We start from the raw sequence: 20,776 nt of genomic DNA, 5'->3' as shown, positions 1-20,776 counted from the left end.
TTTATCTCCATTTTGAAACAATAAACCGCGCAAAACAGTTATTAATCCAAATTAACCCTCTTCGATGTGGTACGTTTTCTAATAAAATCCATACTTTAATAAAATTATAATAAAATAGATGACACCCGCAACTCCGTTGCGCTAAAATTCGTTTATCGCGGGGGAACCGTACATTTTTCCGGGATAAAAACTATCCTATGTCCTTTCCCGGGACTCAAAGTATCTCCATACCAAATTTCAGCAAAATCGGTTCAGCGGCTTGGACGTGAAGAGGTAACATATATTATACATACAGACATACAGACACACCTTTCGCATTAATAATATTAAGTATTTATAATATTAGTATGGATAGTATGGATGCGAAAGTGTGTCTGTGTGTTTGTTACCTCTTTACGCCCGAACCACTTTTCCAATTTTGCTGAATGTTGGTATAGAGATATTGCAAGTGCAATGGAGTTTTGGGCGTCATCTAGTAATAATTACATTTAAATTACACAATATTTAATTATTTGTATTAAGCGATAGTTTGACATTTTTAAGAATACTTTTTTGTTGACTAGATCGAACTAGGAACTGAGGGTCAATTCAGGCTGCAACGCGACGCGTGGATGCATTTCCAAAATGTGGATTTGACAGATTCGCAAGGCGTCTCACGCAATTGAAATCTGTCGAATCCATACAAATTTATGCTGCGCCGCGCCTCGCCTCGCCTCGTCGCGTTGCGGTCTGAATTGACTCTAAGTTGTGTTAATATTTAATAAGTAATAACAAAGACATAACGTATCCCAAGCGCCATGACACCTAGCGATGCGTTACATCAAATCCTATACATTTTTGACATCTAACTTCTCTATCGAAACTTGCGAATTCAACTTGACTAAGCACTCTGATCTTTTTGCACAGTCAGAGCACCGTCATTGAAATCTACCTGAATTTTTCAGACAGTTTTTTACTAGTTCGAATACTACAAACAACTTCTAATTATCTTTCAAAGTTCTTTCGGTGATGTTCACAGATGCACTCAACACAAGTCACTTATTTTTCATAAAATATTCGAAATCAAATCACATAATTTTCACCCATAAAACAAACTGTAACGTATATAAATGACGTAATATTTTTTCTAATTTTTTGTCCCATAAAATCTCGACAATTCATCACGCTTGGCACCTTAGTATTCATATTTTCAGCGTGAGAATTATTCCAGTCGTTACGATGATATTATGATATAATGGAGCTATTAGTGGTAATGATGGCTGAGCTCGGTGCGTTTCATTCCATGGGTATTTTGTACCTCGTAAGCTACGAAGATTTTGTTTGATTTCCCAAGATAAAGAAAGATGTTTTAACACGGTAATTATATATTATTACTACTACTTCTTTTACCGTGATATTAATACCTCTTAGCTCTCTAGAGCGGCCAACCCGTCCATCTTTCCATACAAACGCTCGTACGTGATTATGGCGTTGTATTGATCTTTCTTTAAAACTTGTGAACTAATAGGTACCTTTTGCAATATATCTAGGTTTATAAAATAAAAACTTGAGAAGTGTCAAGGGACACCCGAGAGAAACGAAGTTATTTTTTATATTAAAAAAACCTGTACACATATAAACTCAAATAAAACATATAAAAAACATCTATTGACGCCCAGGAATACTAACAACGCGTCGCTGTTTATTCTTAAAAAAATACCATCTAGTTGATGCACAGGAATACTCTCAACGCCATGATCAATACCATGATGCAGGTACTAATAAAAAAGTGTCGAGGACGTCGTGTCGTTCTGTCTAGCCTCCTTTACGCTAAACGCGCGATAAAGAACTTCATTCCAAAAACGCGAACTCTAAATTTGGAGAATCAAATTCAGTATTAAAAATATGGCTTATAAGCCTCCAAAAATCTGCTTTATTGCATAAATTTTATTTGAAACTAGCTGTTACCCGCGACTTCGTCTGCGACAACAAAATGTGAAAAATCGGTCCACGGTAAAATACATAGTTAAAGTTTAAAAAGTAAAAAATATCCTCCTCTTTATTCGAAGTCGGTTAAAAGTAGCCTAAGTTACTCCTTATTACATCAGCTATCTGCCATTAAAAGTCCCGCCAAAATCGGTCCAGCCACTTCGGAGATTAGCCGGAACAAACAGACAGACATACAGACAGAAAAACATTCTAAAAATTGTTATTTTGGTGTCTGTACCGTCTAAACATTCGTAATTATGCATGTAGTAAAAAACGCTTATTTCAATATTACAAACAGACACTCCAATTTTATTTATATGTATGTATAGATGTATAGATTTAGGCGTTTATAATGTACGGTACTTATAATTGTACCAGTAAAGGAAATATTCGTTACCTAATAAACCTTGCAAAATAATGTAATGGAGATTCTAAATGTCAAACATTTGTATTAAACACGTATTTCTTGAAACAAGTTTTATGAAATTTTCGCACACGTGAATACTACTAATTACTAATTTTTAGTAATTACTATAAATTACTAATAATAATTAATAAATAATAATTACTATTGATCGACGAAACAATTACAAGCTTTTTGATCACGCCTGCGTTGACGATAGTGGGACTGGGAAGGGGCCTCTTAAGTGAAAATGTGTAATTAATGAATAAAGTGCAACTATTAAATGATTTAAAAACATTTCTTGTGTAGGTTTATTAGCCATAAATATATTATACAATTTCAATTTCTTTATTTTATTAGGAAAACTTACAGCATATAACAGTGATAATCATACTAAATGACGACATGCCAATAACAAGTTTTTGCTTATAAATAATAAATTTAAGCTAAATTTAACTAACATATCAAACAAAAAAAAAACAAAAAAGTCCTGACGAGACACAACACAACTTGGAAATCTGAAAAATATTTAAAGTAAGTATAAATTATTTAAGGAAAACTACATATTATTAAATCACAAGAAATGGGTGAGGGATTTAAAATTGTGAGATAATAAAGCTAACAGTACTTAATATAATAAATAAATATACACACAGCACATGGCACATTCTTGTAGATTTCATTATTACAATAGAAAATCATTAGAAGTAATTCAATACAGAAATTATGTTTATTTTAGTTCAAAACTATCAGTCATAATTTTTCTAATTTTGTTTGATTTTAGGGAGAATATGTCTTCGCGTGGATGGGAAATTATAAATCTGTTAAGATGAGAACTAGACCTAAGTACAAAAGAATTTCTACTGTAGTACGTATTGTAATGTTAAATGTCACGTTAAATATTATTAGCTTTTCCTTCCTATTCATTAGGAAGGAAAAGCGAGCAAGAAATATAAAGGCATAGGAACAAAAAGTTGTAGCATGTTAATTTACTGTATTTGGATACAATACATAATTTATTTAATTTGTGAACACAAAAATAGTCCATATCATACTAAAGTCACTTGAGGAGGAAAAAACATGTATTATCTTCTAAGTACAATAATATTACGAATTTTAAATTTTGTTACTCTCACTAAATCTTGTCAACGGCTGAACTGGTGCCTTACTCCCGAAACTGATATCGATTCCGATTTTCGATTTCAACGGTTTTTTGAAATTTTTTAGACATATTTTAGATGTCTAAAGTGTCAAAAAACCGTTGAAATCGAAAATCGAAATCTATATCAGTTTCGGGAGTAAGGCTTCTGATTTCGCTAACTTTAGTCTTGAAATATTCGTGCAAGTTCAGAGAAGGAATTAGTAGGTAAATGATGAGGAATATGAAGTTAAGTCTAGTCTTTTAGTATAATTATTTTAGTGGCACACAGCTCCATCTGTGAATGACTCGTTAAATATAGTAGGCACTGACACAAAATAACATGTTCAGTGCGAAATATGTTGTAGCCTACGGTTGTAGCTGTGGTTGTGGCCTATTAACTCGTAGATTTCGTAATGTTACGAATGTTCCATAGATGTCGTTACACTTTGTTAAGTTTATTAAAGGACACAAATGTATCTAGGAAATCTATAATGACTAAAATATGCTATTGTTACGGTACATGGTATACGGACACGTGGTGCGAAGTACATACTCGAACCTTCTAAAAAGGTTCAATGTTTGTTTACGTGTTTACCCTTTATTTTTTAGCATGTTTGAATTTAGACCTTATGACTGAGTCCATAAGGTCTAAATTAAATTCAACTTACTGCACTTATCGCAAGGACGGCAGTTTTATTGTAGTACATTCCCGAGCCTCCTAGAAATTTCCCTCCTAGAAATTTCCCGCGGTTGTTTACTTGTTTACGTGAATCGGGAAATTTCTGGAATTCGTCTCGCCATATAAAAAGTCAGTTCAATCAGAGCGATCTTCAAGGCGACATCAAGTGATCAATAGTGAGTGAACCAGTGAAACCTGCGACTTGGCTACGACCTAGGACAGTGATAGTGCTTAGTGATTGGACCTAGTGATTAGTGTTTGGACTTAGTGCTAAGTGTTGTGACCTAGTGTTTAGTGCAGTGTTAATAAATCTTCAAGAGAGTCACCAGGTCTTTCTCTCCAAATCCTCGAACCCTAGCACGTAACAACTGGTGTCAGAAGTGCGATTTGGAGATGCCATTGACTCCGAGAGAGGACTTCAAGGGGAGTGTCAGGACAAGGGCGCAGCGAGCTGCTGCCATTGACTCCGAGAGAGGAGTTGCGGAGGCCACACCCACTGGGGACCAAGCTCCGCCCACTGAGGGACAGGCCCCACCCACTGGCCCCGCCCACATGGCTCCGCCCACTGGCCACGCCCACCAGGCTCCGCCCACTTTGGCTGAAGGCACCCCCGCTGGCTCCGCCCACCGGGACACGCCCACTGGCCACGCCCCTCAGGCTCCGCCCACTTTGGGCATGGCCACGCCCACTGGCTCCGCCCACCGGGACACGCCCACTGGCCACGCCCATCAGGCTCCGCCCACTTTGGACATGGCCACGCCCACTGGCTCCGCCCACCAGGCCACGCCCACTCAGGCCACGCCCACTAGCTCCGCCCACCGAGCTCCGTCTGCCCAACCCCTGCCTACTGGCTCCAGCCACCATGCATCGCCCGTAGCTTCTGCGGCCCCTCAAGTGGCTCCCCAATTACAAAGCCTAATTGAGTTAATTCAGGCTCTGCAAGAATCACAAGACCGCAAGTTCGGCGCTTTGCAGGAGTCTCAAAAAGCTGAAAGTCAGGCGTTGAAAGATTCTCAAAAGGCAATGATGGAGGCACAAGACCGCAAGCTTGGCGCTTTGATGGAGTCACAAGAATGCAAGCTCGGCGCTTTGCAAGAATTTCAGAAGGCTGAAATCAGAGCGATTCGAGAATCACAAGAGCAGCAAAAAGACCTCCAAGAAAAAGCACTTGGAGCTATAAAGGATGTTAGTGACACGGTGACTAAGCTTCGTAAAGACGTCGACGTAATGGACGAATGCGTTACCGGGTTAGGAGTGGATGTGGAAAATGTAAAAACCGGCCTCACTGAACTTCAGAAGAAAGTAGGGCGCCTGGAAACCACAGGAGTCGCGGCGTCTAGTGGAGCTTCCGTAGTGGTACAAGGACCAAGAGTTAAAGTGCCACCATACGACGGTACTACTTCTTGGAACGCTTATCGTCAGCAATTCCAGACGGTTGCTTCTGCCAACGGATGGACTGACGAACAATGCCTGACCGCTCTCACTGTCGCGCTCAGAGGGCAAGCCTTGTCAGTCCTGGAAGCACATACAGGAAATGGGTTCAAAGACCTGATGGAGGCCCTTGAATCCAGATACGGGGAGCGACACCTGGAGCACGTGTTCCGTGCTCAACTTCGTGACAGAGTCCAACGCTCAGGAGAGGGACTGCAACAATGGGCGTTGGAAATTGAAAAACTGGTCAAGAAGGCACACCCAGGAGCCGATTCCAAGATGGTTGACTCGAACATTGTTCAAGCCTTTGTCGACGGAATCAGGGACCTGGAAGTCAGAGCTGCGGTGAGGCTACGTCACCACACCTCGCTTAAGGAAGCATTGGCGCATGCTTTGGAGGTCGAGGCTGTTCGGCGTGACATACGGCAGACCTATAAGATCCGTGAGGTCTCTGAGGAAGTCAAGGAGGTTAAGGCTCCTATAAAGAAAAGTTTTGGAGCCATGTGCTACAAGTGCGGCGAGAGGGGCCATCTTCAGCTCAACTGCCCGCAGAAGGAGACCCAGATGGCAAGAATGAAAAGACTCGAGGAACGCATTGAACAAATAGAGGAGCTGAAGAAGCAAGGAGCTTCGTCCCCTACCCGAGTACTGGCTGATGCGGAGGAAGCCCCAAGCAAGTAGCGGGAATAGTCTGGTGATTCAGGGGACTATTAACGGGATGGACTGCAAAATGACTCTAGACACAGGAGCCTCTAGAACAATAGTGAACCCAAATTTGATAAAAGCCGCAAGGAGGCACAAGAGGAGAATTAACTGTCGGCTTCTTACCGCCTCCGGTCAGCCAATACCCGTCCTGGGAGAAATGTCAGTTACGATTAATGTGGGGGAGTCCTCATACCCTCATGACGTTATCGTGGCTGAGATTATGGATGATTGCATCTTGGGTTTGGATTTCATGAAGAAGCACAACTGCAGAATTAATGTCGCTGACGGAGTTTTCAAGTGTGGTGAAGAAGAAATTTTCATCCTTGGAGGCGCCTGCGGGAAAGTTGAATGTGTAAAGAAAGTCATAATACCTGGACGTGCGGAAGCTCGGGTGCTGGTGAAACTACCGCCAGCTGGAAAGAAGAAGTTGAATAGATGCGTGTTGATCGAAGACACACCTACCAAGACATCAGCGCAAAAACTGATGACGGCGAGAACCCTTGTTAGTGGAAGCAGTAACGCTGTGGTCAGGGTTTTGAATCTTGCTGATCGCGAGATCTGCTTGAACAAAGGTGACGTCATTGGAAAGTGCGAGGAAGTTGTCTGGATGAGAAAGTGTAGTTCGATCACAGGCTCAGACTCAGCAAACACCAGCAACTATGGAATAGTGACTGAGCTACTCGATGACTGCAAGAGTAATCTGACTTATTCGCAGAGCATGAAAGCTAAGAAGTTTTTACAACGCCACGCGAATATCTTCTCCAGTCAGGAAGGCGACCTTGGAAGAACGTCGATGGTTCAGCACAGGATAGATACCGGAAGCGAGAACCCAATTCGTCAACGAGCAAGACGGATACCCATTGCAAAGGAAAAAGAAGTTGAAGGCCTTTTGGAGGACATGAGAAGGAATAAGATAATTGAACCGTCTGCAAGTCCGTGGTGCTCACCAGTTGTATTAGTGAAGAAGAAAGATGGCAGCACAAGATTTTGTGTGGACTACAGACGTCTCAATGATGTCACTAAGAAGGACAGCTATCCATTACCTCGAATCGACGACACTCTGGATACCTTGAGTGGCATGAAATGGTTCTCGACCCTGGACCTGAAATCTGGATACTGGCAGGTGGAAATTCATCCAAAAGACAAAGAGAAGACAGCTTTCTCCACCGGTAAAGGTTTATGGCAGTTTAACGTCATGCCCTTTGGATTGTGCAACGCACCTGCCACATTTGAGCGACTCATGGAGTGTGTACTGGCAGGCTTAGTTGGAGAGGCTTGCTTAGTCTACTTGGACGACGTCATCATTGTTGGCCGCGACTTCGAAGACCATTTGCGAAACTTAGAACGAGTTTTCGCCAAAATAGAGGGGGCCAAGTTAAAGTTGAATCCGAAAAAGTGTCGTTTATTCAGGAGTAAGGTGAACTATCTCGGCCATGTTATCTCCAGTGATGGAATTCAGACGGACCCGGAGAAACTAGAAACAGTCCAAAATTGGCCAACCCCTAAGAACAAAACCGAAGTGCGGGCATTTCTTGGCCTATGCTCCTACTACAGGCGTTTTGTTAAGGGATTCTCAGAGATAGCCAAGCCATTACATCGGCTGACAGAAGATAAACGACAGTTTATTTGGGACGAGACTTCTGAAGATTCTTTTCAGAAACTGAAGAAACATCTCTGTGAAACACCAATCCTGGGGTATCCACAACCTGAAGGTCAGTTTATAGTCGATACGGACGCAAGCAACACGGCCATTGGAGGGGTGTTATCTCAAAAACAGGGTGAAAGAGAAGTTGTAATTGCATATTTCAGCAAATCTTTATCTAAGCCAGAGAGAAACTACTGTGTGACAAGAAGAGAACTCTTGGCTGTCGTAAAGACGCTACAACATTTCAGCAAGTATCTCATTGGCAGACAGTTTTTACTGCGAACTGATCACGCAGCCTTGAAGTGGCTACTACAATTCAAGAACCCAGAAGGTCAAGTAGCTCGATGGATTGAACAGCTCCAGGAGTATGACTTCAAGACCGAACACCGCAGCGGAAAGTCGCATGGGAATGCCGACGCACTCTCACGAAGGCCGTGTTCAGAAGACTGCAAACATTGTGTTAAGCAGGAATCTAATGAAGTAACATTAAAGTTAACGAAAACGAGTCCTTTGGGCCCATGGGAGAATGATGCTATGAGGGAGGCTCAAGAAACAGATGACGACCTTCGGCACATCATCACATGGAAGAAACGGGGTGATGAAAAACCAATCTGGAGTGAGGTTGCACCCACTGGCGCTGTCACTAAGGCGTACTGGGCGCAATGGGACAGCCTGATACTTCAAAACGGAATACTCTACCGGAAATGGGAGAAGACCAACGGCAGAGAGTTCCATCTTCAGATAGTTGTCCCAAGAACGAGAGTACCGGATGTTCTCTGTGAAATGCATGATGGCGTATCAGGAGGTCATCTAGGAGTAAAGAGGACGTTAACAAAAGTGCGAGAACGATTCTACTGGTTGCATTGTCGAGACGATGTACAGGATTGGTGCCGCAAATGCACTACTTGCGCTGCAGTGAAGGGACCACAGACAAGGAGCCGTGGGAGCCTGCGCTTGTATAACGTTGGCGCACCGTGGGAACGAATCGCAGTTGACGTAGCTGGGCCATTTCCTGTAACGGAATCAGGAAACAAGTATTTTATGGTTGTCATGGATTACTTCACCAAATGGCCCGAAGTGTTCGCCATACCAAACCAGGAAGCTACAACAGTTGCTTCTAAGCTAGTCGAAGAAGTAATATCTCGCTTTGGTGTGCCTCTAGAAATCCATTCCGATCAGGGCAGGAATTTCGAATCGCAGGTCTTCCAGGAAGTGTGCAGAATTTTGGGAATGCATAAAACGAGGACCACCGTGTACCATCCACAGTCTGATGGAATGGTTGAGAGATTTAACCAGACCCTTGAGAGGCATTTGGCGAAATTGGTAGATGACAAACAAAAGGACTGGGACAAGTATATACCGCTCTTCCTTCTGTCGTACCGTACTGCCGAGCATGAGAGCATAAAAGCTACCCCGGCATATGTCAATTACGGTAGAGAACTACGAGTACCAGTAGACCTTTTGACAGGAGGATCACCGGAAGAATCAATGACCGTACCAGATTATGTCTGCGATTTAAGGGAAAAGATGCGTTATATACATGCCATGGTTCGGGAAAATGGGTTACAGTCAAGTGAGAACATGAAGACCAGATACGACCGGAAATCGAATACAAGCGGCTTCGAAGAAGGGTCACTGGTGTGGCTGCATAACCCAACTCGCCGAAAAGGCAAATCTCCAAAGTTGCAGACCAAGTGGGACGGCCCATACAAAGTGGTTACCCGATTGAATGATGTGACTTACAGGATTCAAAAGCAACCAAGAGGGACATTCAAAGTGGTACACATAGACCGTCTGGCGCGTTACCATGGCAGTAACAATGATGCTCGGGACGAGCATCGCTAAGAGGGGAGTAGTGTTACGGTACATGGTATACGGACACGTGGTGCGAAGTACATACTCGAACCTTCTAAAAAGGTCCAATGTTTGTTTACGTGTTTACCCTTTATTTGTTAGCATGTTTGAATTTAGACCTTATGACTGAGTCCATAAGGTCTAAATTAAATTCAACTTACTGCACTTATCGCAAGGACGGCAGTTTTATTGTAGTACATTCCCGAGCCTCCTAGAAATTTCCCGCGGTTGTTTACTTGTTTACGTGAATCGGGAAATTTCTGGAATTCGTCTCGCCATATAAAAAGAGCCGCAGGCAGGCCCGGCAAGTCAGTTCAATCAGAGCGATCTTCAAGGCGACATCAAGTGATCAATAGTGAGTGAACCAGTGAAACCTGCGACTTGGCTACGACCTAGGACAGTGATAGTGCTTAGTGATTGGACCTAGTGATTAGTGTTTGGACTTAGTGCTAAGTGTTGTGACCTAGTGTTTAGTGCAGTGTTAATAAATCTTCAAGAGAGTCACCAGGTCTTTCTCTCCAAATCCTCGAACCCTAGCACGTAACACTATATTATACCATTTTAAAGACGAACCAATGCTAATATAGTCGGTTATGTAAATCCCACCAAAAACATAAATGTAAAAATAGACAGCCAAGTTTAGTACAAACATTATTCTTGTCTATGGACGTCGCCGTATAAAGGATGGAGATCTAAATAGCTATGTCCACACTGTGCACTTTCATCTTCAATTTTCGTCATCAACTTTCATATTTGCGCATTCAATAATTGAATGCGTCAAGAAACGCAACGCCAATATTGTCATTTTTGAAGTTTTGGATACGGTCAAAGGGCATGCGTCGCGGCATGCCTCACGTTCGCTGTTGACTGCGCTATAACGCATGCCCTTTACGAACAGAAAAAGGCACAGCGTGGACAAAGAGTGCCAAGTTCTATGGAAATTTGAAATATGTATGTATAGAACCCAAAGAACATTATGATCAAATAATAGAGTCTATTTCTTTGCTTCATTGAATATCTATAACAATTGATGTTTTTTAAATAATGTGAGATCTTAAAGTAGATTAGATCACACTTGGCCAGTTTTCATTACATCAGTCATTTCATAAAGTTATTGAACATTTTAATTCTGATGAAAACTACTACTTTTTAAGAAACATTAACTTTACCATTTTAGTTAAGTATAGATACATAATTCTTTTAGCTCTATGTAAATTTCTTGATCCTTCTCCTTCTGTATGTCACGGATATAAAAGTCTTTGATGAAATTAGAAGATGTTGTTAATTTTATAATGGCAGTTCCCCATTTTGTTTCGTCAGGAAAGTCCTGAAAGAATAAAAATGTCGTTATATTTCTAAAATCATAAGAAAATTGTACATTACATTGTGTTTTTAATGACTTTGTGCGAATCGAAGAATTTGATTAACTAGAGATCGCCCAATGGTCGAAATTCGACCTCAAATAAAAAATTAAATTATAAGTTTGAAAGGAAAATGATTATAGTGGTCTAAATTTTCACCACTAATGAGACCCATATTGACTTATTGTCCATTAAACATAGAGTAACTTTCATTATTAAACAAATTAAAAATAAGCTGTCAGTAAAAAGTTATGACCATATGAAAAATTATATTTGTGAAATTATTGATACTGATTTTAATTTATTTCAGTGAAAATCTAATAGGAAATGCCAAGCGGCATTACATAACACATTATATTGAGTAGTGCAATGGATCATATTAACACTATTTTATGTAATAAAATGGTAGAAAACTTCTTATTTTCTTATTTCTTCTATTATTATTCTTTTCTAAAACTTTTTCATTCCGTCATAACTTTTTACTTAGGTACATGATATTTGTGGTTGCGGTCCAGTTATAATGATTCTGTATTTAGCAGACCATTACGTGAGTGTTATAGGTTGTGGACATTTGCACCAAACGCAATACATTTTTATTACAATTCCACAATATTTTTCATACAAAATGGTAAAAAACATGACTTTTCATTAAGCCATAACTTTTCACTGACAGGGTATTTTTGATTGTGGTCTGGTTATAATGATTCAGTATTTATTAGACAATTTTACTATATAGGTCTCGTTAGTGGTGGAAATTTGGACTAGACTCCATACATTTAAAAACATACTCCTTTCCACGCTTTTCTATTGATATTCTATTGTCAAAATATTGACTTTACTATTTTTTTGACAATATAATTCCTGCAACAGTCTCAGATTAATAAAGTCAAATGATGACAGACTGTCCGTGTAATAAAATAATTTTTGTATTTAAGATAAAAAAAAACTAAATCTATTTTCAATTTTCAACTTCAACCATAAATAAAAGAGTAAAAATCGTGTTTATAGGCTTGTCAATCAAAATCTTCTAGTGTGTGTGTTGTAGTGTGTGTAATGTTTTATTTGTTAAAAAATGTATGATAAAATCACAATATCAAATAATATTAGCTCGATAAATTATACCTTCACCATATAAACTATAATTGTGCAAAATTTCAATCACCTACTTTTCCGCATTTTTCGTCAAAAGGGATCTAAGTTTTTTGCTCGCGTATTAATAATATGTTACGATATGTTACGCTCAAAGACCGTAAAAGCTCAATGAGCGGAAAAATAGCTCACAATGCGTTGTGGTGAGTGGTCACAGTGAAACAGCCACGACGCGAAATTCGCGTTGCTCACGGAGCGTTTTTGGTCTTTGAGCGTAACATAATTATTATAAAAAGGGTGTCTCAGCGTCGATTTTCAACTTTAAAAATTCGTATAAAAAAAAAAAAACAAATTGTATTTATAATATTTTTACTGTAGTAAATTAAAGTGTATTAGTGCGGATTTTATGTACGGAATATTACACCGTCAAGGTGTCTTCCATCACGGCGAATGCACTCTTCAAATCGGACACGTGAATTTGCCGAGACGCGCAGAAGGATGTCCGCTGGTATGGCTCTCACTTCTGTCGTTATTTTAAGTCTTCAGCTGCTTTTTGATGTTTTTGTTTTGGATTGCTGGATGACCTACTGGTCATCCAGCAATCCAAAATTGCCGTCAAAATTGCCGTTACTACGGCAATTTTGACGGTTGACGTACCTTTCGAGGTGACAAAGTGACTCATCACTAAAATAAACGTTGTCCATCCCGTTTTCCTCCGAAAAAATCTTCTGACAGAAAATTTTTCGCTTGTAATCTTCTTCTTTAATTTTTTGCATAATTTGGGTTTTATACGGATGAAATTTTAAATCTAAAGCCAAAATTCTTTGAATGCTTGACCGATGGAGGCTTAAAGAGGCAGCATGTTTTTTAAGTGAGCGTCTTGGAAGCTCCGCGACCGCAGTGGCGACGCGGTCGCGATGTTTTCAATAGATCGCACAGGTCTATTTCGTGGTCCAATTGAATGATTTAGTAAAAATCTTGTCGCTCTAAACTTTTCTACCCACGACTTAATTAATTGAGTACTCGGGGCATCACTCAAACGGTGGATTTCATAGCGACTACAAAATTTACGCCGTGCTTCACTCAACGAAAACCTATTGCATAAGTACGCTTCTACTGCGTACGCGCGGTGCGCACCAGACCACTCCGCCATGACGATCAAAAAATTCGCACTCGTCACCTATCGAACGCTACCACTCCACTCCAGCTAACCCCGAAGGTTTGCCGAGAAATTCGTGTTTAAAGTTGAAAATCGGCGCTGAGACACCCTTTATTATAACATATACTATTGTTTGTGATATTAAATCATAACAAAACCGCTCGTTCGCGCGGACGCATATAAATCCAGCTAAAATCAACTTCTCTGAATTTACCTTGCATTTGTTCAACTCGTCTGGTATTTCGTAGTATGCAGGCGACTTCAATGTTGGAGAGGGGCCGACATTTTGACCATCCCATAAATGAATCTGCAGGTATTTCTCTGAATCCTTAGAGATCACCGTATTCTTGCAATGCACAACGATTTCAATCGACACTTTGTACGATATCTTCAGTAGATACTTGAGTTGTGATATGTGATCGATCTGAAAATCCTGAAAAAACGTCATGTTAAATGAGGACAGCAACGAAAATGTAATCCTGTTACGTGGGAGAGCCATGCTTCGGCACGAATGGGCCGGCTCGACCGGAGAAATACTACGTCCTCACAGAAAACCGGCGCGAAACAGCGCTTGCGCTGTGTTTCGCCGAGTGAGTGAGTTTACCGGAGGCCCAATCCTCTACCCTATTCTCTTCCCTACCCTCCCCTATTCCCTTCCCTCTCCTATTCCCTTCCCTTCCCATCCCTACCCTCCCCTATTACCCTATTCCCTCTTAAAAGGCCGGCAACGCACCTGCAGTTCTTCTGATGCTGCGAGTGTCCATGGGCGACGGAGGTTGCTTTCCATCAGGAGACCCGTTTGCTCGTTTGCCCCCTTATTTCATAATAAAAAAAAACACTGAATCCACGGAACTCTATACATTTATGTAAACGACAATACGAGTAGTTCAATGTTAAGAAAAGCTATCGCTTGCGATGGCTGTTTTCGATGCGTCGCATGAATGAATTGTGGTAAATTTTTCGGCATAAAAACTGACATATTTTCTTTCCCGGGACTCAAAGTTTCTCTATACCCAATTTTCATCAATATCGGTTTGTGGTTTAATCGTGAAGTGGTAACAGACAGACTGACAGAAAGATAAACAGACATACACACTTTCGCTATTTTTTATAGTATTAAAAACTTAGAAAGGACACCTATAAGTGTCAGTATTTCTAGTACTAAGTGAGTTAAGTCCAAGAACTGCAACATTATAAACTTACACTGTAAAATCTTAGGAGATCAAATCCCACAGTACTCAGCCAAAACGGTTTACCGGCTTCTGGGAATCTGTATTCTGGGCGTTTACTATCGATCTCCATAGTTTTCTTTTGTAACAGGCAGGTTTTAGCTTCTTCATTTCTGTCACAAGCCACTTCAAAAGGCTTTGCACCGTATATGTACACTGGAACTGTGGTATAAATTATTGTAAAAGTTAAAAGACAACATGATAAGCCTACATTTTACCAGGGCTCTATGGTGACTCCACCAGTCACCGCTACCAACTAAAAGTAAACAGAGTGTAACAAAAGTAAGTGATAATACTTAAGAGAGTGTATGTGTTCCTTGTAGAGAGTTTATTGTGAAAGTAGCAGCGCTGAAAGACCTTTTTTTCCACTTTTGTATGGGCCAAGCGCCCCAGCGCGCAGGGTCGCGAGTTTTCTCATACAAAAGTTTAAAAAAATTGGTCTTTCAGCGCTGCTACTGTTTAAAGGACGCACTCAGATTTAATGATTACAGCTCTGAATGCGGCCGTTAATGTTGTATCTTGTAGAAAGGAGAACTTTTTACACTGACCTCTATAATACACTGGACAGGCTATGCCGTACAAAATGACAGCTATTTCTTATGCCGATTTGAAGCGCCACGGTGAGTGTACTGTGAACTAATTTATATAGAAAATGACAACCGCCATTTGCAAAATAGTAGTTCCAAGTACACTCACTACCGCTTTCACATAGCAATCAGCGCCAATATGGCGACTTTCAAATAGACATAGTTTATTGATAGCGATCGCCTGTCCAGTGTATTATAGAGGTCAGTGACTTTTTACCTTTGCTTTTGTCTGATTCAAACCCAGAAAGGTCAATTTCTTGGCATGAGGTTGCCGCGTTAGCTGCGCCGCCGCGCAGAGGAGGCTCGTGGTGTTCGTTCCTCAATTCTGCATCGAAATTTCGGAATAACTATAAAATCTGGTCACTAATAGTTATTTTTTTTTAATAAGGTGGGAAAACGGGCAAACGGGTCACCTGATGGAAAGTAACTACTATTGCCCATGGTCACTCGCAACTTTAGATGCTGGATGCCTACCACGAAACCGTTTTAAGACTCAAACAATCAAACGAGAATGGCGCGTCCTTCTCTAGCAAACGTGAAATGTCGTTGATAGAGTAGGATGTTGCTGTTCGATTGTTTGAGTCTTCATGGTAGCCTCAATGGTGCGTTACTGGGCTTTTAAGAGAGGATCAGTTCCGTAAATAGGGCGGTGCCACCGGTGCCCAGGCACAGGGCATAGACTCTGGGTGGTTGCAAAAATGGCCAAACCAGGCAGGAGTATTATTTTTTCGGTTTGCTCCCGATAACAGTTCCCGCTGCGCCCTTAGAGCACGATTCCAACAGTAAAATAGACCTTGGGTAATATAATTAAAAAAAAGCAAGGGCGCAGTTGAAGAAGCTCGCACAGGGCGCAAAAAAAGACTATTTACGGCACTGGAGAGGATACACTCTCTCAATCATGCTTTATTTGTTGAAAATAAGTTTATTTGTTACATTTTATGAAATAGTACCCATATTTTGTAGAAATTGCCTTAAAATCAAAAAGAGGTTTAAAAAGTGAAATAAAAAGATGCGCCGAAATTTTTTCTCTCACGCCGAACCGTGTGTTTTTCGGCACCGAAACCCGAAACTATCCATAGCCCCTGAATCTCAAAGTATGAAAAAGCATTAAATAAAATTTAGTTGAAATTAGAGTTTAGAGTTTATAATATTAATAAAGCTAAAGGTAAATGGGTTGAAATATTTTTTCATTTTATTTAATGAAAAAACTGTAGAATATTAGGGTAAGAAGTTGGTACCACCGACATTTTTCTTCCCCGGTACATAGGTATGGTATTGGTTCTGATAGACTAGAATACTAATTAATATAGGGGAAGCTTACCAACGTGGCTAGAATCAACTTCAATTTTTCCATATGGACCGATATCTCCTCTTTCACCCTTTTCACCCTAAAACAAAATATTATAAACTGGTTAGGTTACGGATACGGTGGCGAAGGCTGCCGTTCCCAATATTCAATCTATCTCTGGTTCGACATACAACCGATCGCAGCTAACATTGAATTGACATAAAATATATGACGTATCTAACGGCCGTTCCCAATATTTGATCTATCTCTGGTTTTGCCCTACTAGAGATAGGAATAGCTCACATTAGAAATTAGAGACCTACGAATAATAAAAACTAAGGAAGAGTAATTCCGTCAAAAAATGGCGTCGTATGTTGCATTACAATTCCCATTTTTGAAATGAAAAATGTGTGGAAAATTGACATAGCACATCGCGATACTATATTTGATCCTGGCGACACAGGAGATACAGTGGTGGGAATGTGTGGTGACTGGTGGGCCAAAGCCCCGTTAAAAAAATCGCGATACCTACTTTTTCACCTTTGGCCCCAGGGTCACCACGGATTCCTGCAGGTCCTTTTCGCACTGCTTTCTGACCTGAAATTTATACCATATAATCCATAAATTATTATTTGTTAAAAATAATACGTGTGGCACTCGCGGAATGCCGCGGTAATTATTGCACCGCATTTTTTATCAACTCAAATGCTATTATATTTTGCTCTATAATTAATGTCTTGTGGATGACACAAAATTATTACTCATTTGAGCTATTAAGCCAATTAGTTTCTAAAATACTAGATCTTACAAAAGATTCTCAGAAATGCGTAACCACTTTTTTGTTCAAAAGACAATGTCAAGTCATATATTCGTTATGTCATTATGTATGTGAGATATGCCTGCAGGCATCTTCGAAGTGGCAACGCGTTGCTACCGTAAACTTCCAATCTAGTTACGTTAGTAACATAGAATATCATTGTATTAAGCAGTGAAAACTTTTTAGAGTCCTAATATACCTAAGTAAACAATGGCGAGTAGTTTCTAAAAATATGAAGTCCTTACCATTTATTTCTAATATGAGATTAATTAGAAGAACTATGTAAAGAATACACATAAAACGACCGGTACGCGACATTGTTAAATGTTATTTGTTCACGATAACATATAATTTGTCCTTGTATGTTATATTAATAACTAATTAGTGTAGTCAAGGAAAATCATGTGCAGTACAACAGGAAACCCCAAAACTTTCCTTATAGTCCGGTCTAATTAGTCACAAAAAATCGTAACCCAGGAATAAATCGCATTGAGCTGATAATTTGTAGAGACGTTAAATACACCATTTATATAATATAAATAAAACCGTCCGTTCCGTAGTACTTACCGCTAGTTTTTGAATGTTTTTCTATTGTCAATGAATGTACATTTATAACGTGTTTTACACTACTAACAACATCATATCAGTTACTTTCAAAGAAATTTCAACGAAGAGTTCCTTTATAAATTAATGATTATACTTCGCCGAATACATTTTTTTTAGTTGATCGACTATTAGGGTGAAGCCGAACGAGCGTAATTTTGTGACTCGTGAGTCGCATTTCTGCCGCGTCTTCATATAAATCATACCTCACAAAATTACGCTCGTGTGAATCGAACAGGACTTTTGTATGATACTGAATGCAGCAGAGTTTCTGCCAGCCGAAATTCTGCGACTCACAACTCACAAATTACACTCGTTTGGCTTCACCCTTACTCAATAACTTATGAAAGAGATAGTTTTCCTTTTAAATTCAGCATATTTCCTACTCCCGTAAATTTTTCACATTTCCAGAAACAACCGTTTAGCTGGTAGAAAGGGGGACACTGGACTCTAACGATTTTTTTCACTTTAAAACTTAATATTTCACAAATGGAACCCTAAATCAGAAAACGATCTATGAATAGGTACACATAATATTTTTAAAAACCTATCCAACGATACTTACCCCACACGATGGGGTAAGCGCGAAAAAAAAATCATCCCCGCTTGATGTGTAGAAAGGTACCATAAAAAATATTTTTTAAGATTTTATGTACTATTTTGTCAGCATCATTAATATATTGTGAATTTATGCCAAATTACAGCTTTGTAGGTCCTATAGTCTCTGAGCAAAACCGCGGACAGACAGACAGACAGATAGACGGACAGACCGAAAATTTACTATAAGGGTTCCTTGTTGACTACGGAACCCTAAAAATGAGTCCCTTTATCCCTTGACCCTTGGTCACGACATCACGCGTAGACGGCTGGACCGATTTTGGTACAGAAATACATTGAGTCCCTGGAAAGGACATAGGATACTTTTTATCCCGGAAAAATGTACGGTTACTGCACAATATACTTTTATGATTTGCGCGTAAACTATTAATTCGATTTTGATGAATTTTGATATGAAGATACTTTGAGTCTCGGGAAACGACAAGGGATACTTTTTGTCCCGGAAAATGTACGGTTCCCGCACAATATACTTTTATGATTTTCGCGTAAACTATTCAATCGATGTACGGAAACAACTAAAAACTAAAGTCCACGTGGACGAAGTCGCGGGCAACAGCTAGTTATAAATAAAACCTCAAAAGTCCCCGGCGATCCTCCTTGCGCTAAAAATAACGGAGAGTGCCTATATCCACGTGGTCTACTCTACATCTGTAACAAATAACATTAAAACTGCTTCAGCAGTTTGTGAAATAAACCCTGTTAAATAATTTTCCCCGTTTTTAACACATTTTCCTCGGTTTCTTCGCCCCTATTGGTTGCAGCGTAATGCAGCTAGCCTTCGATAAATAAGACTATCCAACACAAAAATATTTTTTTCAATTCAAACCAGTAGTTCCACAAATTCGTCAGCTTTATAATAATACTAACTGTGGACCGCGACTTCGTCTGCGTCAGTATATAATAGCAAACATAGACAATTTTATTTATTTATTTATACTTATTGCACAATGTTGGTACATAGGCGGACTTAATGCCAAAATATGGCATTCTCTACCAGTCAACCTTTAGGTGTGCAAAAACAAAATTGTGTAGGTGCCAATAGTACGAGAAGAAAGAAAATAAGTAAATAAAATGCAATTTAGGGTCATAAGCAAAAAAACAATTTACCATATATTACATCATTTTCCATTAATTCTTCCCCCGATTCGTCGCAGTGTGATTAGGGAATGCAATCCCGATCCCGCGGGATCCCGATCTCGCGAGATCTCGTGTAATTTTTCGGGATCAACCCCGACGCATCATATGACAAGATCCCGTTCGAGATTGACGGGATTGGGCGGAACTAATAAATCGCTTCAAGAGGAATTAGAAAAAACTCTGCGAGCGTCTAAAAGTCCTTTTGCACGTAGATCCACGTCCACGAGCTTAGACAAATTAAAGGCATATAAAAGAAATGGATTTATTTGAGTGTGGAGGAATAAGGGGGCGGTTTTTGCAGTTTGCATCATTTATAATTGCTTCGCCACGCTGTTGCCAACCAGTGTTGAATCGGAAAGGGCTTTCTCAGCAGCGGGGTACATTGCAACGCACATTAGATGGCGTTTAGTAGCTGATGAGTGATTACACTATTAATACCTTTTGTTTTCTTAAGGAGTAATTTTCAAAATCACTCTTAGGCCGGTATAAATAGTCAGTACTCAAGATGTATCTCGGTCCCAAGACACGGTTCAGGCTCTGTGATTGGTTGGCTGTCAAAATTTTGACCAATCACAGAGCTTAATCGCGTCTTGAGACCGGTTCGCATCTTAAGTACTATACCAACCTTACCACTTCCTAATTCCCTTGAAATATGCTTATTGTTTTGATTACCTAATTTACCTATGTTAATTTCCTTAAAACCTGATAATAATTATTTAGGTGGCAACATTAAAGAATAAAGGTTTTTATTTTCTTTCGAGTAATATGTTATTTAAGTTAACCTCACTATCACAAACAAGCAGTTATAAGCTTTTTCAGTCATCCGAATTTAACATTTTTTTTAAAACTAGACGGGATTCCGTAAATTCCGGGATGCCGCGGGATTGATATTTCTAATCCCGCGGGATCTCGAACTTACAATCCCGAGTCGGGATTGCATTCCCTAAGTGTGATTTTGCATTATGGCCTAGAGCACTCCTTATTAAATTGACTATGCAGTGTTCCTGAGACGATTGACGAGTGTACATTAAAAAACAAATCTCATTTCCAAGCATCAACTCC

The 20,776-nt window shown here is 39.9% G+C and overlaps 1 protein-coding gene across 1 annotated transcript; it reads right to left on the bottom strand.

The window, feature by feature from the left end:
- Positions 1–11,003: 11,003 nt before the first annotated feature.
- On the bottom strand, positions 11,004–17,674 carry LOC121740402. Its single transcript, XM_042133085.1, has 7 exons — positions 17,602–17,674; positions 17,072–17,136; positions 16,573–16,639; positions 15,469–15,576; positions 14,639–14,826; positions 13,650–13,868; positions 11,004–11,153 (listed from the first exon to the last, which is right to left on the bottom strand). Exons 1-7 carry the CDS (start codon positions 17,672–17,674, stop codon positions 11,004–11,006), a joined length of 870 nt encoding a protein of 289 aa, XP_041989019.1.
- Positions 17,675–20,776: the final 3,102 nt, after the last annotated feature.

Source organism: Aricia agestis, chromosome 3 (genome assembly GCF_905147365.1).
Source record: "Aricia agestis chromosome 3, ilAriAges1.1, whole genome shotgun sequence".
NCBI lineage: Eukaryota > Metazoa > Arthropoda > Insecta > Lepidoptera > Lycaenidae > Aricia > Aricia agestis.
This window is presented reverse-complemented; position numbering and strand designations above follow the sequence as displayed.